The 27899-nt window shown below is 38.8% G+C and overlaps 1 protein-coding gene across 1 annotated transcript in view; it reads right to left on the minus strand.

Annotated features, from left to right (window-relative positions):
- Nucleotides 1-19126, minus strand: part of Orc2 (origin recognition complex, subunit 2) — a 54800-nt gene extending 35674 nt beyond the window's left edge. The window contains exons 1-8 of the mRNA XM_013014254.1: nt 18934-19126; nt 14781-14823; nt 12736-12839; nt 11930-12073; nt 6495-6584; nt 4119-4211; nt 2345-2376; nt 111-195 (exon numbers count right to left, since the gene is read on the minus strand). Of these exons, the coding sequence (XP_012869708.1) occupies nt 111-195; nt 2345-2376; nt 4119-4211; nt 6495-6584; nt 11930-12073; nt 12736-12832 (541 nt within the window). The 5' untranslated portion in view covers nt 12833-12839; nt 14781-14823; nt 18934-19126. The remainder of the gene's footprint in view (nt 1-110; nt 196-2344; nt 2377-4118; nt 4212-6494; nt 6585-11929; nt 12074-12735; nt 12840-14780; nt 14824-18933) is intronic.
- Between the last annotated feature and the right edge of the window lie 8773 nt (nt 19127-27899).

Consider the following 27899-nt stretch of genomic DNA (forward strand, 5'->3'; position numbering starts at 1 on the left):
CAAGTGGTAGAGTGCTAGCCTTGAGCTGAAGAGCTGAGGGACAGCGCCCAGGCCCAGAGTTCAGGCCCCACGACCAGACCCAAAAAAAAAAAAAATGAAATGTGACCCACAAATCTCAGTAGATAGGAGTAGATAGGAATACAGGTGTGAGCTACCAGTGCCTGCTTCTTCAGAATATAGGTATGTCCTACTAAACTGATTTTAAAATAAAGATTTGAGATATACATCTACATAGCTTAATTATCAAGTTTGCAAATTCAGAATAAACATATCAAAATAAATTTTTGCCTTCAAAATACTACTTCCTTGATTGCTGCTGGAAATTTCTGCCAACTTTGTACATTTACAGTATGTTCATTTGAGCCAACTCTTTTCCCACAAGGACAAAACCATATACTCTAAGGTAAACAGTTTGTTCATCTTATCATCAGGATAAGATGAAATACATCTTCATCAAGTTGTACTTTAATCATCTTTTCTGTGACCACCAACTGGAAAATATCATGTCCCCAACTTTGTACAAAATCAACCACCTCTCCATCTTGAAAGAAACACCACTTAAAGAGGTTGAGGTTTAGCTACTTATCCAGTCAAATGGTTAGACCACTTAAGCTCTGATTAAGTCCTACACATACTCTCTCTTGACCTGCCTTTTCTAAATCAGCACACTAAGACCCTGTCATGGTGATGTCTCTTATGGTGGCAGATAGCTGTTATCAATGAATTTTTAAAAAATCTTCTCCTGAGGAGTTGGCATGATCTAATTGAAGACATGATTGATCAGACAACATGAAAAATAATGTTCTAATATATCTCAAGTCCTGCTTGGATTATAATAATTCTTTAACAGTGATACAACATATGAGACACAACAAAGAAAAAATGGGTTATTAAAGGCATGTCTAATTTTTATACCTATACTTGTCTAAATAGTGCATTATTGATAAGGCTAAAATCAAAGTCTTGAAAGTCAATACTTAACTTCTTACCTAAGGGTTTTCCTTAGCTAAGCCCAAACATGTCAGAATCCATACTCATAAATAAGGCCTGAATATATCACTGACATATCCAATGCTGGGGATGCCTCCTGACCATCTGGGCTTGCTCTAATCTAGGCAAGAACACTTGACAAGGCAGAGTGAAAAATAAAATCACTAACACAAAAGGAAGGAAGTAACTGCCAAGTTATGTTAGCTACCTTGAAATTATCTATCTCAATGAACTTAGTTTCCAAATATAAATAATAAAAGGATCGAGTAATTAACTTAATGGGGCAATTCTTTGTTTTTTGGGTCTGGTCGTGGGGCCTGAACTCTGGGCCTGGGCGCTGTCCCTCAGCTCTTCAGCTCAAGGCTAGTGCTCTATCACTTGAGCCACAGAGCCACTTCCGGGTTTTTTCTTTTTGCTTAGGTGGTGCTGAGGAATTGAACCCAGGGCCTCATGCATGCAAGGCAAGCACTCTACCACTGACCCACCTTCCCAGCCTTAATGGGGCAATTCTTAAAAACAAAAAACAAAGCTGGGTGCCAGTGGCTCACGCCTGTAATCCTAGCTATTCAGGAGACTGAGAGCTGAGGATCATGGTTCAAAGCTAGCCCAGGCAGGAAAGTCCATGAACCTCTTATCTCCAATTAACCACTAGAAAATTGGAAGTGGCACTGTGCCTCAAGCAGTAGAGTGCTGGCCTTGAGCTGAAGAGCACAGGGACAGTGCCCAAGCCCAGAGTTCAAGCCCCATGACCTAAAACAAACAAACAACTAACACTATACTCTTTAAAACAAACAAAACTAGAGCCAGGCACTGGTGGTTCATGCCTATAATCCTAGCTACTCAGGAGATGCTGAGATATGAAGTCAGCCCAGGCAATAAAGTCATGAGACGCTACTCGGAAAAAGCCAAAGTGGCACTGAGGCTCAAGTGGTAGAGCACTAGCCTTGAGCACAAAGAAGCTCACAGACAGAGCGTAGGCCCAAAGTTCAAGCTCTAAGACTGGCTAACAAATAAATACATTTTACTTAAAAGTGTAACAAAACTCATAAATTTCCCAGACCAACTATACTAAGTTAAAAATACCCAGAGATATTTGTGACATATAAGAAAAAAAAATCTAATCTTTAACTAAAGAACTGGCTCACTTTCGTCTTTAATCCTTCTAAGTTAGGTAAAATTATGGGAGTCACTTCACCTTTCTAAACCTCAAATTCTTTACCTGTAAGTCAGGGATATAACTGGTAAACATGTATAAATTATAAAATATTACATAAACTAAGAGATAAGATGGCTATTTTCATCATGTCTAATTCATAGGACTAAAGTTTTTGCTTGTTTTTAGGCAATTTCTTACCTTCTGCTGAACTTTGTCTGATGTAGAATACTCTGAAACAAGAAGTCATATTTACTACAAATATTTCATCTTTTAAATTACAGTCTAATTTCATTTAAAGCGAAGTTGTAGTTTCTGCACAGAACCTTATTTCATGTACTTGAGTTCTTGATTAACTATCTCCACTAGAGGCTAAATTATCAGTATTTCATGTCTACTCCTATTAGTAATAGCTATTTTCTGCATCCTTACAGCATTCTGACAAGAAAAAAATGGAACTATTTTTTTCTTTTTGATTATTAGAATGTAAACTCTTTAGGTAGGGCTGGGATGGGACACCAGTGGTGCATGATTACAATCTCACTTATTTAGGATAGCCCGCACTCGTAAATGGTAAGCAAAACCTTTTCTCAAAACACAAGTTTTACCACACATTGGTGGAACATGCCTTTAATCTTAGCTATTCAGGAGGCTGAGATTTAAGAATTGCTGTTCAAAACAAGCCAGGATAAGAAAATCCATGGGACTCTTACATTCTAGTTACTCTCCAAAAAGCTGGATGTGGAACTGTGGCTCAAGTGGTAGCCTTAAGTGAAAAGGCTCAAGGAGGGGCTGGGAAGTTGGCTCAGTGGTAGAGGGCTTGCCTCGAATGCATGAGGTCCTGGGTTCGATTCCTCAGCACCACATAAGCAGAAAAAAGCCGGAAGTGGCGCTGTGGCTCAAGTGGTAGGGTACTAGCTTTGAGCTGAAGAGCTGAGGGACAGCGTCCAGGCCTAGAGTTCAGCCCCCACAATCAACAAAAAAAAAAAAAAAAAAAAAGAAGAAGAAAGAAAGAAAGAAAGAAGAAAAAGCTAAGGGAGACCATTCTGGTCCTGAGTTCTCAAGTCCCCAGAGGACTGTGATTAGAGGTCAGCCAGGGCAGAAGTCAGTGAGATGCCTTCCCAACATGCAGAGGGGTGCAATAGTATGCCTGGAAGGCTGACATTGAGAGGATGAAAGTTCCAAGTTCCCTCTTCCCTCTCTACAGAGGGAGTCTGGATGAGGTGCTGCAAGCCTTGGACTCCAATAAGTAGGGGAAGACTAAAGTAGGTGTATCATAACTTAGGCATTAGTATTGAGTAAATAACAAGCAAAAAACAGGCTAGAACACCAGCTTACCAACTACAAGGTCTTGAGTCCAAACCCCAGTATAGAAAGAAAAAAATTAAAAGACAAGCTTGTATGGTATTTTTCCAGCTACTCTGGAGTTAAAATATAGAAGGATTGTGGTCCAAGTCTGAGATGGGCAAAAACTGAGTTCCCTATCTGAAAAACAAACTGCAGCAAAAAGAGTTAGGGGTATGGTTCAAGTGTTATGACCTTGACTAATATGAGAGAAACGTCATTAGTTGAACCCCCTGTACATAGACCAAAAAAAGAAAGACATAACAACAACAAAAATCAGTTACGTAATTCATACAACTTCTAAATCCCCTCTTATTTCATAGTATATGTCAAAGTCAAATCTCCCATGAGCAACTAACTCAAGCTAATGACAGTGGCCTCAATGACTATTTCTAGATAGCCCTATCAACTAACTTTAGTTAGCTCAGAAATTTTTCTTCTTCATTGACTGGTAAATATGAGTATAGACAGGTTAGAATATTAGCTAATAATCCAACTACTTTTCAGCAACATTTTGTTGAATAAATTTCCAGAACAGATGAAAATATACTCAGATGAGAAGATAAAAGTAACATAATCTCATATGAAGCAGTTATGAATTTTTTTTCAAAGAATTGCAGTAAAATCTTACCCTTGCTACTTTGAGGAATGTTTATCATAATTTCAGACTCATTCTTCAGACTTAATGAAACACTTTTTCTTGGGGTTTTTGCGAGTTCTGAAGCTGTAAACAGACCAAAAAATATAGTAAGTTCCTTAATAAACAAAAACAGTTATGATGGGAAGCAGCTTTATTTCACTTATATAAGTTCTTAAAAAACAGAAAACTAGGGGGCTGGGGAGATGGCTCAGTGGTAGAGCGCTTGCCATGCATGCCTGAGGCCCTGGGTTCAATTCCTCAGCACCACATAAGCAAAAAAAAAAAAAAAAAAAGATAAAAACAGAAAACTAGCAAATTGACCAAAAAAATAAATAAGTCGAGCCACACTGAGTACTACTTTTACCATTTAGTCGTCCTCCAACAGCATCTTTTAGGTTCCAATTATGAACAAATTGCTCAAGAAACAAAATACAAATAACTTCAACAAGACTATTTTCTCTAATTATCATATTTTCCTCTGTCAACAAATTATATTCCTTACACATTTTATCATATATACTGGAGGAAAATTATAACTGGTGAATAATAAGGGCCAGAAATTATAGAAGGACCAGAAAGTAAAGTCTAAAACCAAGTAGAGCTGAGCACCAGTGGCTCATGACTATAATCCTAGTTACTCAGGAGGCTGAGTTCTGAGGATCACAATTCAAAGCCAGGCCAGGCAAGAGAGTCCATGGGATTGTTTTTTTTTTAATCTCCAATTAACTACCATAAAAGGCCAGAGGAGCTAGGGCTAAAAGTGGTAGAGAGCTAGCCTTGAGCACAAAAGTTCAGAGATAGTGCCCAGGCCAAGTTCAAGCCAAGGACTGGCACAAAAATGAAACAAAACACAAAGTAGAAACTGCATAGTTAAAATACACTTTAATTGTTGGTGCAGTGGCTAAAACTTACAATCCTAGCAAGTTAAAGAATGGGTTCAAGACCAGCCCAGGCAAAATGTTAATGAGACGCTCACTTCAACCAATAGTTGGGCATGCCGGCACATACTGGTTAACCTAGATGCACAGAATTTGTTAATAGGATCATCTACAGCTTGGGCAAAAACACAAGACTCTAAAACAACTAAAGCAGAAAGGTCTGGGTGCAGCTCAAGTGGTAGTGTCTAGCAAGCCCAAAGTCCATATTGTAGTCTTCTTATTTTGGGTCTAAAATTCTTCAATAAAAGTAGGTAATGAAGACAACAATATGGTGTGTTAAACAGATGGCAATTTCTTTGTTTAAGCATCAGAAGATTCTTATTATACGTAACGCGTATAACGCGTCAACGATTCTTATTACACATTCACACTATGAAAGAAATGAGGTGCCTAAGTGAAGAAACAGGTTTATATTTTCCAAGTTAACACTCATATTGGGACACTGCTTGCTGAGAACAAAGGTACACAATACTTAAATAATTGCAGTTTTTTTTCTCTTTACAAAAAAGGGGGTAGCTAGGTGCCAGTGGCTCACAATTGGAATCCTAGCTACTTAGGAAGCTGAAATCTGAAGACAGGTTTGAAGGCACAGGACAGGAAAGTCTCTGAGGCTGATCTCCAATTAATCACCAAAAAAGCTGGAAGTAGAGCTGTGGCTCAAGTGGTAGAGTGCTAGCCTAAAGCAAAAAAGCACAAGGACAGGGCCCAGACCCTAAGTTCAAGCACCAGGACTGGCAGGAAAAAAAGGAAAAAGAAAAAGGTATAGAAAAGATATAGTTACATTTGAGCAGGTTAAAGTCATTTTGTTGGCCCCAAAGCCCTTCTTAACCTTGCTATAATACAAACAGTACATTTTTATACAGTGTATAAAACTTTAGAAACTCAGTCACTCATTTCACAAAACTTTATTAATAACTAAGTTTACATACTGTCAGAAGAATAAAAGAAAAACAAAGAATGGATTCCTACAATGAGAAGCTTATACTCCAGCTCAGAACAGAAGACATCTGAACACAAAATATCTGAACACAAAATAAAATGTAGTAAACTTAAGAGTGTTTAATGCAACTTTTAAATGGCACCTTTTTATTTTGTTAAGCAAATACCTCACTCCCTAAATCTTTTTTTTTTTTTGGATCCGGTTGTGGGCCTGAACTCTGGGCCTGGGCACTGTCCCAGAGCTCTTCAGCTCAAGGCTAGCGCTCTACCACTTGAGCCACAGCGCCACTTCCGGCTTTTTTCTGCTTATGTGGTGCTGAGGAATCGAACCCAGGGTCTCAGGCATGCCAGGCAAGCGCTCTACCACTGAGCCACCTTCCCAGCCCTCCCTAAATCTTAGGGAACATTTAATCTTTCTTTTAGAGAATACAATGCATGGTAATCATGAGTAAGTGGCATAATCAGTGCAGATACTAGAAAAGCAACACACCTAATTTAGCCATCTTTTCAGGAGGTTTTCTATTCTGAAAAGAGTAAACTTTATTCCCACCATCTGCAGCAGAACCATTTTTCCAGGATTCTGAAAAAGAAAATGCAAGATGTACTTAAGGAAAGGGGAAAAGTGAACATACATACATACATACACACACACATACAAATGTTTGACTAAACTTAAATTTCTACCCTCACTATATTGCCTAACAGATTAAAAGTACGTATTTATATATAAACTATTTTAAAATACATAATAGAAAATTGACTAATCCTGTTTATACAAATCTTTTTTTTTTTTTTTGGTCAGTCATGAGGCTGAACTCTGGACCTGGGCACTGTCCCAGAGCTCTTCAACTCAAAGCTAGCGCTCTACCACTTAAGCCAGAGCACCCACTTCCAGCTTTTTCTGTTTATGTGGTGTTGAAGAATTGAACCCAGGGTCTCATGCATGCATGGCAAGCACTCTACCACTAAGCCACCTTCCCAGCCCTGTTTATACAAATCTTAGCACACAAAAAACAGACACAATGATTTTTTTTCCCCTCCAGATCAGATGGATTAATAAATTATGAGAATTAAGCCAAGTAAGTCCAGGTAAATGGGACCTATAGGTTACACTTCAACACAAAGCAAAAGGATGAATAATGGAAAGATGTTCTTCATTTGTTTTGTTACTAGAAAAACACAAATAAAAGGATTGTTCATATACAGTTCTGGAGATTCGAAGGCACACCACCAGCATGTGCTTGGCTGGAAGTATTTTCACTGTTTTGTCCCCTCTCACTTACAAGGGATATGTTACCTGAAAATTAATTTAGGAACTAGAGATTTGGCTCAGGAGTATAATACCTTCCTGGCAAGTACAATGCCCTGAGTTCAAGTTCCAGTCCCACCAAAAAAATTTTTTTAAAAATTGTTATAAAAGTGATGTACAGCGCTGGGAAGGTGGCTCAGGGGTAGAGTGCATGCCTGACGCCCTGGGTTTGATTCCTCAACACCACATAAGCAAAAAGAAAAAAGCCGGAAGTGGCACTGCAGCTCAAGTGGTAGAGCGCTAGCCTTGAGCTGAAGAGCTGAGGGACAGCGCCCAGGCTCAGAATTCAGGCCCCACGACCGGACTCAAAAAAAAACAAAAACAAAAACAAATAAAGGTGATATACAGAGGGGTTAGTTACATAATTGAGGTAAAGATTACATTTCTTTTTGGACAATGTCAGCCTTTCCTTCTCTCAGTTTTTCCTCTGTCTGCACCCACAAGCTATATAGTTCATTGTCAATATAGTGTCTAAGTATTACTACAAAAAATTTTAAGAAAAATAATAAATATCTTGTTTCCAAATTAAAACACTTTTCAAAATAACGACCTCAATCCCTCATATGAGGAGAAAAAAAAAGAATATTTTAAAAAACTTGGAAATAAAACTAAATCTTCAAGATATATTATGATTAAAAATTATAAACCAGGGGCTGGGAAGGCGGCTCAGTGGTAGAGCACTTGCCTTGCATGCCTGAGGCCCTGGGTTCGATTCCTCAGAACCACATAAGCAAAAAGAAAAAAGCCGGAAGTGGCGCTGTGGCTCAAGTGATAGAGCGCTAGCCTTGAGCTGAAGAGCTGAGGGACAGCACCCAGGCACAGAGTTCAGGCCCCACAACCGAACCCAAAAAAAAAAAAAAAAAGGTTCACATTGTTTGGGTGTATACAACATCCTAACTAACAAGTTTATTTTGTGTGTGTGTGCTTACACTAGAGCTTGAACTCTACCACTTGAGCCACAGCTGGATTTCTGGCTTCTTCTAGTTAATTGGAGATAAAGACTTTTCTGCCCACTCTGGCTTTGAGCCATTATCCACGTATCTCTGAGTACCTAAAATTACAGGCATGAGCCACCAGTGCCCAGTACTGGTATTTTTTTTTTTCCAGTCCTGGGCTTGAACTCAGGGCCTGGGCACTGTCCCTGAGCTTCTTTTGCTCAAGGCTAGCACTCTACCACCTGAGCAACAGCACCACTTCTAGTTTTTTCCGTTTATATGACACTAAGGACTCAAACCCAGGGCTTCATACATGCTCAGCAAGCACTCTACCACTAAACCACATTCCCAGGCCAATAGTAGATTTTTTTTTTTGTCTTGTCCGTCATGGGGCTTGAACTCTGCGCCTGAGCGCTGTCCCTCAGCTCTTCAGCTCAAAGTGAGCGCTCCACCACTTGAGCTACAGTGCCACTTCCGGTTTTCTGGTGGTTTATTGGAGATAGGAGTCTCAGTCTTTCCTGCCAGGGCTGGCTTTGAACCATGATCCTCAGATCTCAGCCTCCTGAGTAGCTAGGGTTACAGGTGTGAGCTATCGGCGCCTGGCAAGTAGGTATTCTTAACAGAATAAAAATTGTTTTTTTCCAGGCACCAGTGGCTCACGTCTGTAATCCTAGTTACTCAGAGGCTGGTTCAAAGCCAACATTGAAAAAAAAAAAAAAAAAGCCAACACTGGTAGGAAAGTCCACAAGACTCTTATCTCCAATTAATCACAGAAAAACCGGAATGGTGTTGCAGCTCAAGTGGTAGAATGCTAGCCTTAAGAAAAAGGAACCCAGCGACAGTGCTCAGGCCAAGAATTCAAGCCTAGGACTGGCAAAAAAATAAAATTTGATTCTTGGCAGGACAGAAGTATGGAAAAAAAACTTTTAGTATTACAATCAATGATCTATGGCCCTCAAAAAAGTCATAGTATACAAGATATACAGCATATATGTAGTGTTAAAATTTCATCAGCGTTATTAGTAGAAAAAGCCTACAAAAGGTTAATTAAGGGATGATAAACAAAACAAGGTTAAAAAGCTGGGAATGAGCTGGGCACTGCTGGCTTATACCTGTAATGCTAGCTGGGGTAAGAAAGTCAATGAGACTCTTATCTCCAATTAACCACCAGAAAACTGGAAGTGAAGCTGTGGCTCAAAAGTAGTATCATGCTAGCCTTTTGTAAGCTCAAGAACGGTTGCTTAGACTGAGTTCAAGCCCCATGATCAACAACAACAACAAAAAAAAACTGGGAATGAAGCCAGATACCAATGACCCAATGATGGAAGCCTGTAATCTTAGCTACTTAGGAGGCTAATACCTGAGAATTATGGTGTGCACCTCAATGTATTACAGAATATAAGACTCTTACCTCCAATTAAGCACCAGAAAGGTAGAAGTAGAACTATAGCTCAAGTGGAAGAGTGTTAGCTGTGAACAAAAAAGCTGAAGGACAGCACCCATTCCTTGAGTTAAAGCCCGAGCACTGGCATAAAATAGATAAATTAAAAAGCTAGCACAAATCTATTATTCCAGGACTGGAGAGTGAGGAAGCCAGCCTGAACTATATATTAAGACCATGAATCAATAAAGAAAAAAGGCTAAGAAACATAGGGGATAATGACAAAAATAAGGCCAGTATACAGAAATAAGATATGGTATTCATGTGTCCAGGGTTTTACTGATTTTCCCTGGGCTGAGGTTGCCAATCAGTGCCTGAAGCGAAGAGGGAATTAGGGCCTCAAAGCAACTGTCTTAGGGCCAATGCACCTTATTTGCTGTGTATGCTGTTGTATGGAAAATGTTAGAAGAATGTGTTGTTACAATTTTTTTCTTTTTTTTAGTTTTTAAAAAAACAAAGTTTGGGCTGGGAAGGTGGCTCAGTGGTAGAGCACTTGCCTTGCATGCATGAGGTCCTGGGTTCAATTCCTCAGCACCACATAAGCAAAAAGAAAAAAGCCGGAAGTGGTGTTGTGGCTTAAGTGGTAGAGTGCTAACCTTGAGCTGAAGAGCTGAGGGACAGCACCCAGGCCCAGAGTTCAGGCCCCACGACCGGACCCAAAAAAATAAAAAAACAAAGTTTGTTTCATTGAATAGTCTTCAATCTCTTCTTAGGGCTAGCATAAACAGTTAAGAATACAAAGTTCTATTCAGAATATGTACTAAAAAGGTCAATAGTTTAGTTAGGAGTTTCTACCCTGCCCCCTAAAAGCCTAATGGAGAGTACTAGTCTATTGCCCTGAACTTAATCTAAATCTACTTTTGAGAATCTAGAATGGGGAAATTAAAAAAACAGACCATTTAAAACTGGGAACTGAAACTTAGTAAGACTTATGGCTTAAATGACAGATCAAAGAGTAGCTATGAGAGTCACTTATGGGTTACGAATGAGACCATCAGGAACATATATGAGGAAGATAGATGGCACTAACAGAAGAGAACAGATGCACAGTAAAGGAAGGAAGACCAGGAAATCCATGTCCCTCAGGATTTCTGGTGTTTTGTTTCCTTTTGATTCCTTTTGATATAGCTTCCTACTATATTAGTTAGACTAGCCCTGGACAAGAATCCTCTTGCCTCAGCCTCCCAAAGCAGCAGTGATGACAGTGATGCACCATTATGTCTGGCTAAGTCCTTCTGTTTTTTGTTTTTTTATATCATCCCAGCTTCAATATATCAACAATACTGATTTGTTTTCTTGATTTTTATTTTTTAGAGCAAATTGGAGTAGGCCTATGTCTTTGTACCCAGACCAACCTAAAATATAATGTAAGTCTAAAATTAAAGTCTTAAAGTATTTCTAAAGTATAATCTGGAAGAAATTTTATTTAAGTGTAAAAACAAAGACAAAAAAGCCAACACAGCTCATAGTGCTATATGCCTATAACCCAGCAGGAAGGTTTTTAAAGGCTAGCTGGGGCTGTATTTTGTTTCAAAAACAACAAAACAAGATGGAGGAGAATGTTGGGAAGGGTGACAGTGATCAACATGCATTGTACTCATAAACTGACTTGGTGAACTAAAATTCCTTTGTACAACCACTTAAAAAAAAAATAAGCCAGGTGGCTCATGCTTGTAATCCTAGGTACTCAAGAGGCTGAGATCTGAGGATCGAGGTTCAAAGCCAGCCAGGGCAGGAAAGTCCATGAGATTCTTATCTCCAATAAATAAACCACTAGAAAACCGGAAGTGGCTCTGTGGCTCAAGCGGTGCTTGCCTTGAGCTGAAGAGCTCAGGGACAGCGCCCGAGCCCAGAGTTCAAGCCCCACAACCGACCAAAAAAACAAAAAAAAAGAAAGAAAAAATAATAATATCAACAGTAACAAAAACAAAACCACAACAAAAATCTGCCTAGTTTGGAATAACACTATTTCCAAGAATGTTTTTGCTAACTGCTCCTGCACAAAGTCAAGGTAATAATAAAATAACTTGGAGAATATATTTTCAGTAGGTTAAAAATACAAATATCACAGCTGGATGTGATGACACACATCTGTAATCCCAACAACTCTAGAAGGTAGAAAAATAAAAAAATTAAGGATTATTTGTCTAAAAACAAACAAAAGTAACAAAAAATGGTGGAGAAAAACTTGAAGGAAATGTTTTGCTTGTGTGACCCCCATGACCCACACCATCAAATACCTTGAACATTTCTTCCCAAAACTTCCACATAGTTCTGATCCTTTAAGACTTCCTGGTCACCTTCCTCCAGTTCACATTCTGGCTTCTTTATTATTTTCTTGGGGTTAACCAAAAGCTGCGTTTTCTCCTTTTTTACTTTAGCTCCTATAAGAACAGTAAAAGAATTAACATGGCCAATATAAATTCTTGATAAAGAATTGAATAGAAGGCTGTTGTTTTGTCAGTCATGGGGCTTGAACTCAGGGCCTGGGCACTGTCCTTGAGCTTTTTCTCTCAAAGCTAGCACTCCACCACTTTGGGCCACAGTGCAACTTCTCATTTTCTGGTGGTTAATTAGAGATAAGAGTCTCAAGGACTTTCCTGCCCAGGGTTGGCTTCAAACACGGATCCTCTGATCTCAGTCTCCGGAGGAGCTAGGATTCTAGGCATGAGCCATCAGCACCTGGGTATGTTATTTTAAGCTGGAAAGTAAGTCAGTGTTTTCTCTTTGACTAAAAGTACTGATCACTCTTTTTTCCTACAATTTACATAAATAAATTAAAACACATCATCTTGAAAGTATGAGTGGTTCAAAATTACATTATTTGGAATCACAATGAGAAATAGTTGTTTATTACTACTATTGAGCATTTCATTTTTGATAAAGGTTTCAATAAAAAATTGAAAGAAGCAAAACTAAAAACCAGCTTTTATTTAGCCTTTCTATATTAACTACTTCGTACTGTATTTTCAAAATAAAGTATTATAAAGTTTTCTAAAATGAAAGAATTCATAAATATCTCTTCAACTGTACAATCTCTTAGTACCTCCTTCTCTGTCAAGAATATGATTAAGAACATCATCATCGCCCACAAATTGAACCTCCAGCATCTGATCTTCCTTTAACTCCACTTTACTCATCATGGCCAACCTAAAAGAAAGTAATAAATGTGATAAAGAATCCATACCAATCACCACATAAATTAATCAGTCATAAAATAAACACATATATTCATTTAACTTTTTTTTTGTGTTTATATGTTAATACTGGAGCTTGATCTCAGGGCCTGAGTGTGGTCCCTTAGCTCAATTCTTCACTCATATCTGGTGTTCTACACTTTGAGCCACATGGCCATTTGATGATTATTTGACCATAAAGGTCTCACAAACTTTCCTAATCAGGGATGGCTTTGAACTGTGATCCTCACAGATCTCAGCTTCCTGATTGATATCAGCTAGGATTACAGGCATGAGCCATGAATAGCTGATATTATTTACATAACATTTTAAAGTAGGAGATGCATTATACATTATTGTATTAGTATATTGTTTATTGTAAGCAACTCAATTCTTTCTCTAAAAACAGGGTATGGGGAGGAGAGAGGTATGCAATTTGAGAGTCAAATCCAATCAAGTAACTAATATACTATCTCAGGAAAACATTGTGCAGTTAAAGAAGGTTCAAATCTGTCTAACAACTACACTAACAGAAATGGGGTGATTAACATGAAAGTTTAGAAAAGCGATACTCAAATGATTGAGTACTTTTAGTATTTGTTCACTAAAAAGATATAGTTTAGGAGCTGGGAATGTGGCTTAGTGGGAGTACTTGTACAGCATGCATGAAGCCCTGGGTTCAATTCCTGAGTACCACATACACAGAAAAAGACAAGAGTGGTGCTGTGACTCAACTGGTAGAGTTCTAGCCTTGAGCAAAAGAAGCTTAGGGACAGTGCCCACGCCCTGAATTCAAGCCCCAGGACTGGCAAAAAAAAAAAAAGAAGCCGGGCACCGGTGGTTCATGCCTATAATCCTAGCTACTCAGGAGGCTGAGCTCTGAGGATCATGGTTCAAAGCCAGTCCAGGCAGGAAAGGCCACGAGACCCTTATCTCCAATTAACCACTAGAAAACTGGAAGTGGCTCTGTGGCTCATGTGGTAGAGTGCTTGCCTTGAGCTGAAGTGTGCAGAGACAGCGCCTAAGCCCAGAGTTCAAACCCCACAACCGACCAAAAAAAAAAGAAAGAAAAGAAAGAAAAAGAAAAGATATAGCTTACTGGGTATACTTTTATTATCTCAGATAATTTTCAAGACCTTCCTTTACTTTTAGTGCATGCTTGTCAAATATTTTGCAATTACAATTGTGGCTTTATAGGCATCATGGTAACCAAATAGTAAATATGAATCTATACAACACTACATCAGTTTCTCACTGATTAAATTTCAGAATTAGACAAGCAAAAGCTTGATCAGTTCTGTCTATTCTAACAACTTTTTTTTTTTTGGGGGGGGGGTCGGTCGTGGGATAAACTCTGGGCCTGAGCACTGTCCCTCAGCTCATCAGCTCAAAGCTAGCATTCTACCACTTGAGCCACAGTGCACTTTCGGCTTTTTCTGTTTATGTGGTGCTGAGGAATCAAACCCAGGGCCTCATGCATGCAAGGCAAGCACTCTACCACTGAGCTACCTTCCAATCCCCCTGACAACATATTTTTATATTTAATTTATTTTAGAAATATTTTTTGAATAGTTGCACAATGAGGTTTCAATTCAAAATGCAAATTTCTGAGTGCAAAAAACCTTAATAACGGTAACCCCTCCAACAATCTTGACCCTTATTCTGACAAAATCTGCTTATATTTGTTATGTTAATGGCCTAAAACTACAGCTATTTAATCAGTTTACCCCAAGAAATGCTAAGATTCACTGTTTCTGCTGAATTCTTGTCTCATTCTCTCTTATAAATCCTGATTTTGCCTTTTCTTGTAACAAAACTACCAAATGTCTCTCCTAAGTTACTTGCATGCAGATAAACTGACAAAAAAAATATTTGACAACAGTTACACTTAAATGACTCCTTTCAGTTTCATTACCTTTTAAGGTGCTATGCATTCTGTAGCTGGAAAATTCAGTCACCTGTAATTGGAAAAAGAACTGTCAGGGTCAATAAATATGAAAAACAAAACAACAGAGTAAAATCAAGAAGTTCAGGAGGTTTTTTTTTTTTTTAACTTAATTTTATGGGCTGGGAAGATGGCTCAGTGGTTGAGTGCATGCCTTGCATGCATGTGGCCCTGGGTTCAATTCCTCAACACCACCTAAGCAGAAAAAGCTGGCAGTGGCGCTGTGGTTCAAGTGATAGAGCACTAGCTTTGAGCTGAAGAGCTGAGGGACAGCGCCCAGGCCCAGAGTTCAGCCCCCATGACTGACAAAAAAAAAAGGGGGGGGCTGGGAAGGTGGCTCAGTGGTAGAGTGCTTGCCTTGCATGCATGAGGCCCTGGGTTTGATTCCTCAGCACCACATAAGCAGAAAAAGCCGGAAGTGGCGCTGTGGCTCTAGTGGTAGTGCACTAGCCTTGAGCTGAAGAGAGCTGAGGGACAGTGCCCAGGCTCAAACTTCAGCCCCCATGACTGACCAAAAAGAAAAATAATAATCATTTTATTTTGTTATAAAGGTGATAGCGCCACAAAGCTGCTATGAAGGCATAGTAAAGGACAAAAATGACCATTACCATTTTGGCCAGAGAACCCTGAAACTGAGAAGATCCAGACTGAGCAAGGGGACATTGAGAGAAGACTTAATCAGTTACTATGTTCTATACATAGTTTTAAGTACTTTACATGCATTCTAAGTTAATCTGTATAACTCCATGAGTTATATAAAGAAAATGAACCCACCAGCCATAATTTGCTATTGTTATTTGCAGTACTGAGGTTTGAACTCAAGAGTATTGTGCTTGCTAGACAGAATTCTACCACTTCATCCACAATTTATATAACCACCAAAGTAAAACATGTCCTTGGACCATTTTTCTAGTCACAATATTGCTTTCTATCATGAGGAATCTATATATATTTGAGAAAAAGTTTAATGCACTTTCATGATATTTGTATAAAACAAATGTAATAATCTGTTTATATTTAAAAACAGGTTTTGTGATGGTCATATATTAAGTACTATATTAGACACATCTCCACCCACCAGTACATCCTTAGTCTTTCAAGTATGTGTGTACTTGAGTACGTGTGTGTATGTATAACTTCCCAATTTTCACATAAGTAAACTGATGTTAAACAGTATTTAACAAAACTCACACAATTAGCCTGGTACCAGTGGCTCATGCCTGTAATCCTAGCTACCCAGGAGTCTGAGATCTAAGGATCATAGCTTGAAGCAAGACTAAGCAGAAAAATCTGTAAGATTCTTATCTCCACAAACTACCAAAAAAGCTTGCGCGTGCTTGCTTGCTCTCTCTCGCTCTCTCTCTCTATATATATGTATATATATAAAATGTGTGTGTGTGTGCGCAAGTACACGCACTTTCACTTTAGAGTTGAAACTCAGCTTCAGCTAAATTCCTAATCAGTCTATTACAAAGCATACCTTTTCTACCATGTGATAAAAATCTGTTATTTTAATTGCTTGTTTTGGCCTCTAGAAAGTATTCAAAATATTATCTATTTGTTTTCCCACATCTCAGAATTTCAAATATACAAAGACTTCTGTTGTTCTCCTAAATTTCACATTATCAGATTAAACAGCTGGTCTATCAGGCATACTTTAAAAGTTGCCAGATTGAATGTTTTATTTACATATTGATATGTTCTGCAAAGGATCTGAATTAGTAACAATGAACAAATGAAATAAAACCAATGGTAAACAAAATAAATATTAATAGAGTTTGATCAGGGAAAGCATTTCAGAAAAGCAAAAAAACAAAGTTTTACACAGCACTTTGGCCCTGAGCTTTGTGGTAAATCAAAAAAGGTCAGTCAAATAATTCTTATTGGCAAAGGCTTGGAGGTTCTTGGGGATGGATCTTCAGGAAAATATTTAAAAGCAAATACTGTAGGCAAACGAATATTGTATTGGGGCAACTTCCCTAAGATATTTTATTTTATTTAGACGGTGTCATTACATAGCCCAGTTTTCCCAGGAACTAGAGATTCTCCTGCCTCAGTCTCTCAAGTGCTAGTATTAAGGTATATGCCTCAGTCTCTCAAGTGCTAGTATTAAGGTATATGCCACCAGGCCTGATTGTGTGTGTGTGTGTTTCCAGGCCTGATTGTGTGTGTGTGTGTGTGTGTGTGTGTTTCCAGGCCTGATTGTGTGTGTGTGTGTGTGTGTGTGCGTGTGTGTGTGAACGGGGTCTTGCTATGGTAGTCCAGGCTGGCCTCAGGACTTGAACTTGGGTCTTTTCTTGCTAGACAGGAATTCTACTGCTGAGCCAGGCAGACCTTCAGCCTTTTGTCTGTGTATATAATTTTTGCAGTAAGGTCTCAATTTCTGACAGGTCATAGATCTAGATAGCAATCCTCTGGTTTTTCAATCCCTATTGTGGCTAGGATAGGCACCCATCACCAAACCCACTTACTTTCAGTTGAGATGGGGGTCTTTGGACTCTTTTGCCCAAGCTGACCTTGACTCACAGTCCTCAGGATCTCAGCCTCCCAAGTAGTTTTCCTGAAGCATATTAATTGCCTTGGCAGAGGCGGCCTAACTCAGTTCTTGTTTATAGCTGAATGCAATTACACAACATCCTTTTTTAGATTTAAGGCACTTAACTATGCGGTACAAACAAAAAACACAATTGAAGAAATGTCATCAGAAAACTTTCTTTTCCAAAGGTCCTGAAAAAGCACTAACAATTACACAATGCAAATATACATCATGAACACCTATGACCTTTCAAAATAATACCATAGGTGTTTATAGGTCAGTTTCTTTTTTTCAGTCAGTCTGGAACTCAGGGCCTGGGCACTATCCCTGAGCTTTTTCCACTTAAGGCTAGCACTCTACCACTTTGGGTCACAGGGCCACTTTCTGTTTTCTGGTGATTAATTGGAGATGAGTCAAGAACTTTCCTGCCTGGGCTGGCTTCAAACCCCCATCCTCAGATATCAGCCTCCTGAGTAGCTAACTGATCCACTGGAGACCCGCTGTTAATTTCTTTTAAGTAGTTAAATACATAGTAAACTACTTTTTCCTCTGGATGCAAATACAATGTTTAAAAATGCAATTGTTAAAAAGAATGGCAGTATAGATTAGTGGTTAAGCACCAATAGTAATATCAGATAAACTTGGGTTCTAATCTCAACGGCACAGCTGTGTGGCTTTGTCCAAAGTCATGAAGATTAAATAAGACTGTGTAGCCGGTGTGGTGATACATGCGTGTAATTCCAGTAATCAGGGGGCTGAGTCAAGACGACACCAAAGTTGAGGCCAGCCTGGACTACCATAGCAAGACCCCGTTCAAGCAGCAACAAAATGACATGTGCCTGACAATGTGTTCACTAAATGTTCCTTCGTATTGGTATTTTTCACTTTTCAACATAACCAAACACATCTCTGCATTTCATGCATCTAATGGAGAAAGTGCTAAGTGATGAGTGACGTCCATTTAACACTCAAGCCATTACAAAACAGTACTTAGGGTCAAGCTGTTTATCCTGAGACTGCAATTTAACCAGCGTAATGGTTCTATTAGGATTTCAACTTTAACATGCAAAGCAATGTTTCAGCACCCTTCATGTAAAAAGCCTTACCGAAAGATAACCGTTGTATCAACATTTTAGAATCAAGCAGTGTCCCCGATCAAGGGTGGGATTGACAGGACCCGTCTGGAACGTCCAGGCAAGTTCTAGCCCCAGAGGCAGTGTTGGCACGTGGATCCTACCTTCTCACAGAGCACTCCACTTTCCGTACAGATCCTTACTTACCCTTCTCTTACCAGCGGGAGGCAGCCAGGTTGCTCCCGGGCGTCGCTAGCCCACCAGGCCTAGCCCCGTTAGACAGATGGACAAACGGTCTTCCCAGACCCAGCTCTTCACCCCTTCACTTCCTGACGGACTCCGGCCGCACGCCTCCCTCTGCCGTCCAGTTAGCCGGCTGCTCGCCACTCGGGGCCAGCAAAGGGCAGGCAAGGAGGGAGGCACCAGGAGGCCCTCCCCGGCCGAAGGTCCAGCCAAGTCCTCCGACTCGCGGGAACCCCGGCTTGAGCGCAGGGCCGGGCCCGCCAGGACTCACCTCGCAAGTCCGGAGCTACGGCAACACTGAGAAGCAGGGGTCCCCAGAGCTTAGGTCTCCCGAGAGCGCGGTTCCTGCCGCCCTGCTGAGCCGCGGCCGGTGGCCGGGAAGGCAGCTCCGGCCGGAACGTCAGTGGCCGAGTTCTCCTAAACCAGGCCGCCGCGGACACAAACCGAAAGCCCGCAAAGCTCTGCTCGAGCTTAGGAGGCCGCGCACTACTCACAGAATCTCCCGCCCTGCTCAGGGGGCGGAGCCCGAGCGGACCAATGGGAAGCCTTGCAGGATGAGAGGGACGGTTCTACAGGCCAGTCGGCGCCGGTCCTTGCGACTCACTCAACGGGTAAATTTGAAGGAAACAAATCCCTCAAAGGGGGGGTTCCGCCGCTTTCCTTTTTCCGTTTCCGGGGAAGAGGGCAGGAAGTGTTAACTGAATCTGCGGGTGGTCGCAAAGGCTGCGAAGCCTGCTGAACTAATGTCTTGGTCTTGTGGCAATCTTAGTGTCCGTTGGTTTCTCTAACTGCTATCTTTGGAGGGTAAAAAATGAGAATAGATTTTTTTTTTCCTCACACTTTGCTCATGTGACATGAAAGGTAGCGTCTTATATAGGGCTGAGGAGAACCAGGAGAGAAGACTGTCCTTTATCTAATGGAAAAACGTAGCAGCGTGGACTAGTGAAGATGGGATTGAACCACTAACGTAAAAACAAGGAACACAGAATGATTAAAATAGGGAAAATGACGAATCTGGCCGGGATACATACTGCGTGTGTGTGTGAGAGAGAGAGAGCTGGGCTTGGGCTTGAACTCGGGGTCTGAGCACACTGTCCCTTAGCTTTTTCCTACCACTTGAGCAACAGCTCCACTTCTGGCTTTTTGATGGTTAATTGGAGATGAGTATAATGGACTTTACTGCCCAGGCTAGCTTCCAACCATGATCCTCATATCAGCCTCCTGATTAGCTACAATCACAGCTGTGAGCCACCGATGCCCGGATCACATACACTACTTTTAATAGAGTTATTTTATTTGACCTCAAAATTAAGTCCAATTTTGTTTGTTCCAAACAAAACACTAGAGAGATACCTGAATAGTAGACGGTAAGGATACAATATTGATGTAGACAAACATGATGTCTGCTTTCACTGAAAGGCATTGAAAGGAAAATATTGAGAAAAATGCTGTAATGTGGGAGGTGGATAGGAGAGCCTAATTAAATGCCAGAAAGAGTGGGGAACAATGGCCTTGGAGGAAGAAATGTTTAAACTGAAACTTGAGGGTTAAATAGATGGAAGCCAAAGAGAGCAAGCTTTCTAGGTAGAGGATTCAGATTAATATGGCAAATGGCAAGCATTTGGTCTGTCATTCTGAAAGGCTAGTTGGCTCTTAGGACACGGGTCAAATTTGTATTGAACGATTATGAAATGGCAGGCACGATAGCCTACAACTTGACAAAGTGGCAGGACACTATTTCAGATAATAAAGTCTGTTTTTAAAGAAGCTATAGTCATTGCTCAAGCATAGGCCTTGGGTTTAAATGCTAGTACAAGTAAAAACTAAGTTACTACATATGTGGGATGTAATCATAGGAGGGATGAAATGGACTCACATTATTTTAAAGTAGTTTAGGGAATCCAGTTACAAAAAGAAATGGGCCTGGGAGGTGGCTCAGTGGTAGAGTGCTTGCCTTGCATGCATGAGGCCCTGGGTTTGATTCCTCAGCACCACATAAGCAGAAAAGCCAGAAGCGGCGCTGTGGCTCAAGGGGTAAAGCGCTAGCTTTGAGCTGAAGAACTGAAGGACAGCGCCCAGACACAGAGTTCAAGACCCATGACCGACAAACAAAAAAAAGAAGAAATGATATCATTACTATCTCAGGATTACATTTTGGTCAGCTTGAGTCAAGAAAATGAAAGGACTCTGCATGTAACTCAATGGTATAACATTTGTGTTTAGCATGTGCAAAGTTCTGAGTTCCAAATAAAAAAAGGAAATTTTCTATGTTAGAAAAGAACTGACAACTCTCTTTGCAGTCACAAATATTTTGGGTAGGAAATCAAACCAATGGGAATGGGAAGATGGGGTCAATAGTGGCAGAAAGCTGAAACTAGAAGGGACTGTAAAATAGCAGCTCTCCACAGTCACGGAAATTTTGATGGGAGTATTACAAGAGGAAAAGTAGATCAAATTAATATCTTTTGTTTTGTTTCAGTATTGGGCTTATATATGCTAGGCCATCACTGGATTCCTTACCTACAACCTCACATTAAATTAACAATCAGAATTTTTAAAAAATATGTAAGCATCCAACAGAATAGGAAAGGAGGTGAGATAGCTAACAAAATTTTGGGAGATGTGTGATTAGACAGGAATACTGAAATCTAGACCTGTCAGTTTTAGAAGCTAGTAAGAAACAATCACAGAACTCTATGGATAGTCTGAGGAATGTCTTTAAGAGCAACATGGAAGCCACCTACCAGAGACTCCTGTTATCTATTTTGGGGTGTATGTGTGTGTGTATGCGCGCGTGCACACAAGTGCGAACACATGCTCATTTGCTAATATTGGGCCTTGAACTCAGGGCTGTGTGCTTTTGCTTAGTTTTGTGCTCATAGCTGGTGCTCTACTTATTACTCAAACCATGACTTCAGCTCTGGCTTTTTCCTAGTTAATTGGAGTTAAAAGACTCTCAGATTTGTCTGCATGACTGGCTTCAAAACTCAGATCTCAGCCTCCTGAATATAGATTGGCATAAGCCATCAGCATCAGGCAATCCTAGATTCTTTGAGGCTGAGATTGGGAGGAATGTTGTTTAAGGCCAGTGTGGGCAAAAAAGACCTTCTCAGCCAATAGCTGGATACAGTGTCACGTCCATTATCCCAGCCAGATGGGAGGCTAAGAATGGGAGGATCAAGGTTTCAGGTCAGTGAAACTATCTCAATGGCAGGAAGTTTGCAGCAGCAACCCATGCTTGTCATCTCAACTACAGGGGAGGCCTAAAATAGATCATAGTCTAGAGACTGCAAAAAATGGAAGCCTCAGGCCTTGAATTCAAAACATGGTACTGCCAAAGGCAGAGGTGGGGGGAGGGGAGGTCTAGCTTGGAGCTGAGGACTAGCTGCCTAAAACAAATTAGAACTTGGATTCTCTTGACCTACTTACACAGGGAAAGGAGTTTGCAGAAGTTATAGGGAAATTTCTGCAGGAATTGCAAGAATGAGAAATACTGAACTGGGGTGTGTTGGAGAGCAAGTATATAAAAGACCAGACCCTTTTGTTTTGTCCCTGCAGGCTGAGTTTACAACTTTAGCACACACACACAAAATGTTAAAAAAAATTTTGGGGAGGGGGGGCTGGCTCAGTGGCAGAGTGCTTGTTTTGTATGCATGAGGCCCTGGTTTGATTATTCAGCACCACATAAGCAGAAAAGGCAGGAGTGTGGCTCAAGTGGTAGAGTGCTCGCCTTGAGCTCAAGAGCTGAGGGACAGCGCCCAAGCCGAGTTCAGGCCGCACGACCAACAAAAAAATAAGTGATTCTGGCATTGAAATTAGTGTCTTGTACTTGTCAGGTAGGCCCTCTACCACTTGAGTCATGCCTCCAGCCTCTTTTAATGATGCTTAATTCTGAGATAGGATCTCACTTTATGCTGTCCTGGACTAGTCTTCCTGTTTCCCCCCCATGAGGATCCCATCCCTACTCCTGATGGTGCCCATCTGTTTTTCTGTCATTATTTTTTTTCGTGTTATAGCTGCACCAAGGGGTTTCACTACAGTATTTCAGATGTACATACGTTATATTTTTCTTAGAATAACCTTCTCTATCGCTTCCACAATTCTCCTTTCCCCTGCCTCCAACAATTCCCTATTAACAGCTTTCACTGAGGTTCCTTGGGACTTCAGGAAGGACACAATCAATAAGTAAACATTTTGTAACAGCAGAAAATGGCCCCAGAGAAACGATGTCTTATTGTTACCTTGTGGGACACCAGCAGAACATCCTCGAGCACACCTCTGATCAATACGAATTATACATACTGCTGTCCCTGCCTCAACAATTCCCTTAAATCTAATATCCTAATTATGCTAATACTCTTTAGACAATCAATTGTCACTGAGTCTCTCTGTTTTTCTGGCCAAACTCAATCAAATCTTTGCTCTTCAACAGCTCTCATCTCTTCAACTGATATGTTGGAAAGTCCAATTTAGACATCCCTCACCCCACCCCAGAAACAGGTTTTTTTTTTATGTCCAAATTTCCAGTTTCAATACAGTGTTAAATTTGTGTCCCTACAATAAACATATAGAAAGGTATGAAATCTTTTTTAATATATTAATATAATGCCTACCTTTGTTACTTATTTTATAGTATAAGTAATTTTATGCATTGTCTTATTTCAGTAGAGTATTGCATAAATTAAAATTTCAGATATACATAAAGATGGCATGCTTTCAAAAAATACAGTGAAAGGGCTTATAACGTATAAACTTTAGGTAGGTAGGGAAAAATCAATTCAGGGAAATCCACTTAAAAGCCAAATAAAGCTATATTTTTATACTGTACAAAAGAAAATGTACATTCTTAACTAGATACACATAGGGAAAATTACACATCCCTCAAGAAACAATATTTAACATCTGAGATATGTTTCTGCATTGCGGACTGATATTAAATTTTATACATCTTTATTTACAATGACTTAAAATATTTTTTAATCTCTGGCAGATATTTACAATGTCAACAGTGACTACATTTCACATTTCAACAATCATGGCATTAATCAATTCAGTAAGACAGGATAATGGCTTACATGCACCAGGAAATACGATTTTAAATGTGCAAGTTGTTTTTTCTTCAGTTCTGGAAAGATATTCACTAGTCCAAATTTGAAAGGAGATCACTCAATAGCGATCATAATTCCTACATGCCTACCTATTTATATTTCACCAGTACCTCTCTCCACATACCTGGGAAGTTTTATACCAAGCAATAGTGCAATGCTGTTTTTTTTTTAAAAGCTGATGTATACACTCCCTTTCCTTTTATGAAACAAATATATGAAAGTTGGGTATTTGTTTCCTTGTCCATTGTTACAGAGAACAGATTATATAAAGCAAAAGTAGTAAAATAAAAAATCCTTCAGAAATTGCATAGCACAGAAGTACCAAATTATCTTGAAAAAAGCAGTGGGAAAATAATCTGCACTGTAAAATAAGTTCATTTAGCCAGTAAATGGAGTGTAAAGGCTAATTTTAGTGTAAAAATACTTTTTAGTTATGAACAAAAAGATTCAATATAAAATAATGGATAAACTTACTAAAAATATTTTCTACCACATGGAGTATAACTCTCAATATAGTTTAGATGATAAAATCTTAAGAAAAATCAAACCCAAACCTTTATCAGTGATTGTTAGAAAGCCAATTTACTCTAAGACATGTAATCAATACATTCATTAGTTTTTAAACTACCACTTGAATTGAAAAAAACATTAAATTTGTTTTGAACATCGATGAACATGAAATTATGTTTCATGTTTTATTACATTTTTGTCAGTAACGAGGCTTGAACTCAAGGCCTAGACGCTGTCTCTGAGCTCTTTGCTCAAGGCAACCACTTTAGCACTCTGATCCACAGCTCCACTTCCACTTTTTTGGTGGTTAATTAGAGATAAGTCTCATACTTTCCTGCCCAGGCTTGCTTTGAACCATGATCCTGAGATCTCAGCTTTCTGAGTAGCTAGGATTATAGGCACAAGTCACCAGTGCCTAGACTGTTTCATGATTTAAACAAGTAATTATTTAATCATTTAAATAAAACTTTTAATCCTTTTTAGTCTATACATTTAAAAAATATTTGTTCTTCTTGACCCAATCCTGTTTTTATACAAAGAAAAAAAAACCACTTGAGTTGATGATAAATTAGGTAAATGAACAGTACCAGTTTAAACAATATCATACTTAATAGAAATAATTACCATTCCCATTGAAAGAGGTGCATTTCCATAATTTGCCCCACAATTTTAATTATACAATATAACAATTTATCCCTTTTATTCAATACTGATGAGCAAAATCATTAATTTTAGTTAAAGAGATATAAAAATGTGTCATGTGGAATAATATTGGGACTTATTCTTTAACCTGTACTTTTGCTGAAATATTGATGCCTTATTGACATAAGAAAAAACTCAGATCCAATCCTATAGCTTATATATTGGTACTTTTCAGGCAAAGAATCTTTTAATCTTTATATCTCTTGGGGTTACAAAGCATTAACATTGAGTGGAGCTTCCTTCCATAACAAGTATTCTAAAATAGATCTGGTTGATACCATTTTGATAAATTTTGTAATTATCAAAAGAGTTAAATTTTTTCTCTTCTATGATTAACACTGAGCTGGTTACACTCAAATATAGCAAACCAGATTAATACAAATTCTGTAGATGGGGATGTCTAATTAAGGTCATTTCTCCTTGAAAATAAAAAGATCTCTTTATTAGACCTACCTCCAAATACATTTTTTAAAAAGGATTTGTTAAGCCACACCTAATTCTATTTGTTTTGTAAAATCTGTATTAAACGTAACAGCAGGAAAAATGCCACAATTTGTAAACATCAAATATATTATGAATACATGCTCTCCAATTTTAGTATAAGTGCTGCCGAAGCGAACACCATACTCTCAAGACTCAGAAGCAAAACAGAACCCACATTTCTGTACCATGCTGCCAGTTATTTCACATCTTTCTTAGCTTTCAGCTAACTTCTTAGTTAAATTTGCTTTTGTGTATATTTCTCACAGAACCAAGATTACAAAAATACTGAAGAAGTGACCAAAATTTTGTGATTGTGTGGTTGGGGTCAGAATAAATGTGCATACATCACTGGGTGATTACTCCTACAAATAGTATTTCTTACGTATGTTTAGAACCAGCATGATGTATCCTACCTTTTAGATACACATAATTCAAGTAATATTAAAATTTGTCTAACATAATCATGACCATTTTAGCATGAAAATTGTACCAATCTGGGAACTCATTATGATTTTATGAAGCATATTAATTTTACATCGCATTCCATATTATAGTCTGACAAATGCCCTAAGTTTTAAGACTAAATTATCAATATCTAGTTGGTTTTTCAATTTTTCCCCAAAAAGCACTTTACAAAATTAAAGTATTACAAGTAAGTGTCTCAACCAACGTGGTAGTCAAACAATGACAGTAACCATTCAACTTGAAAGATAAAAAGTCATGTTCAGACTGTTTAACATTGCCATAGTATAGAAAAGTTCTCAAAAATTGTGTTTATCTGATCACTACTATGACCTATTGAAGTTTTTCAAACTAAAAAACAAATACATAACTGAAATACTGGTTTGTTTTAGAAAATCCAAACTTAGTTTGTGATGTAATCCAAGATCAGAAATTGAGAGATCTTCCTTCCAGTGTTTATACAGTATGCTACTCATAAAGACATATTTTATTTACAAATGAACATGCAGAGAATTAAATGAGACAACTGATGGTCAACAATCAAAGTACTTAAAAATGGACCCATACAAACCTCACAAAGTGAGGGAAGAAAAATACCCTACTTCTTTAAAATATTCACAAAATAGTGCAAACAAAACAATTTGAAGTTATTCTCAGGATTCCAGTGTCTAATAAATAGTTATAATAAGTTTAAAGCTACTAAGTGGAATTCGAGAATACACATTGAAAATATTAAGCTTATATTGCTGAGACTATCACCTTAATGACATTTTATATGGTATATACATTTTAAATCACATCGTGGTCATTGTTCCATTATGGAATAATAAGCTTTATACTATAATCCTTTCTTAAACACATGGAAATATTGCTTTTAGCTGCTCTAAGCACAGTTAGGTCCAATCTCTCTGTATTAGAATTTAATGGAATTTACTTATCTTTATTTTGCAATATTCCATTGTGCAATACAATTAACTGAAAGCTAGCTGATTCAAAAATAACATTAAAATAGCTAGAAACACTGATGAAATCCATTCCATTGGGTTTATTTTTCATTTAAATAAATCCCCACAAATACAGACAACATGGCAGCATATAATTATTATGTGGCAGAAAGTTATTAAGGCATAAGTTAGAATAATGTACCTACCATTATATCTCTATTGATACCTAAATATTTAACAGTTCCCCATCTATATTACTCTACATTTTTCTGGATTTAATACTTTCCTTTATGTGCTATATTCACCAACTATTAGAGAAGAAATGTAAAGAACCTAGAGTGGAAAGTATTATGTACCATATTTACCATGTAACAGGCAAAGAGAGGCAGTGGTGAGATAAAAAATGTATCCGATGGGAGATGAGGTTGATTCTGGCTCTGCTTCTTAGTTTTGTGACTTATGTCACAACCTCTTTGAGCCTCAACTTCCTAGGAGGAATGGCTATGTGGTGAGGGGAAAAGAAAAGACTTCCAAATTATCTATAAGGTCTTTTATAGAACAAGAATTATGACTCAATAATAAATAGGTACAGAAGAGTGGGAACATTAAGAATAGTGGTAACAGATCAGGCTTTTTAATGAAACCATTTTTCTCCCTAGCACATATATTGAAGGGGGGTCATGGTACTGGGGCTTGAACTCAAGGTCTCACATTTATTCAGTTTTCTTGCTTAGCTGGTGCTCTACCACTTGAGCCATGCCATCAGCCCTGCTTTTCTCTAGTTATTTTGAATATGGAGTTTCACTGACTCTTTTCCCTGGGCTGGCTTTGAACCATAATCCTTTGGATCTCCACCTCTTGAATGGTTCAGATTACAGGCATGACCCCCCTGGCACCCGACATGAAATATCTTCATATTTAAAAATCTTACTAAGTTAAATTTTCATTTTACATTTTAGTTTGCTTTCTAGTCATGTTTTAAAATTAATGTCATAAGAAGAGTTCTCAAACTTTCAGATAGTTCTTTA

The sequence above is a fragment of the Dipodomys ordii genome, unplaced genomic scaffold, assembly GCF_000151885.1.
Source record: "Dipodomys ordii isolate 6190 unplaced genomic scaffold, Dord_2.0 Scaffold1, whole genome shotgun sequence".
Classification (NCBI taxonomy): Eukaryota; Metazoa; Chordata; class Mammalia; order Rodentia; family Heteromyidae; genus Dipodomys; species Dipodomys ordii.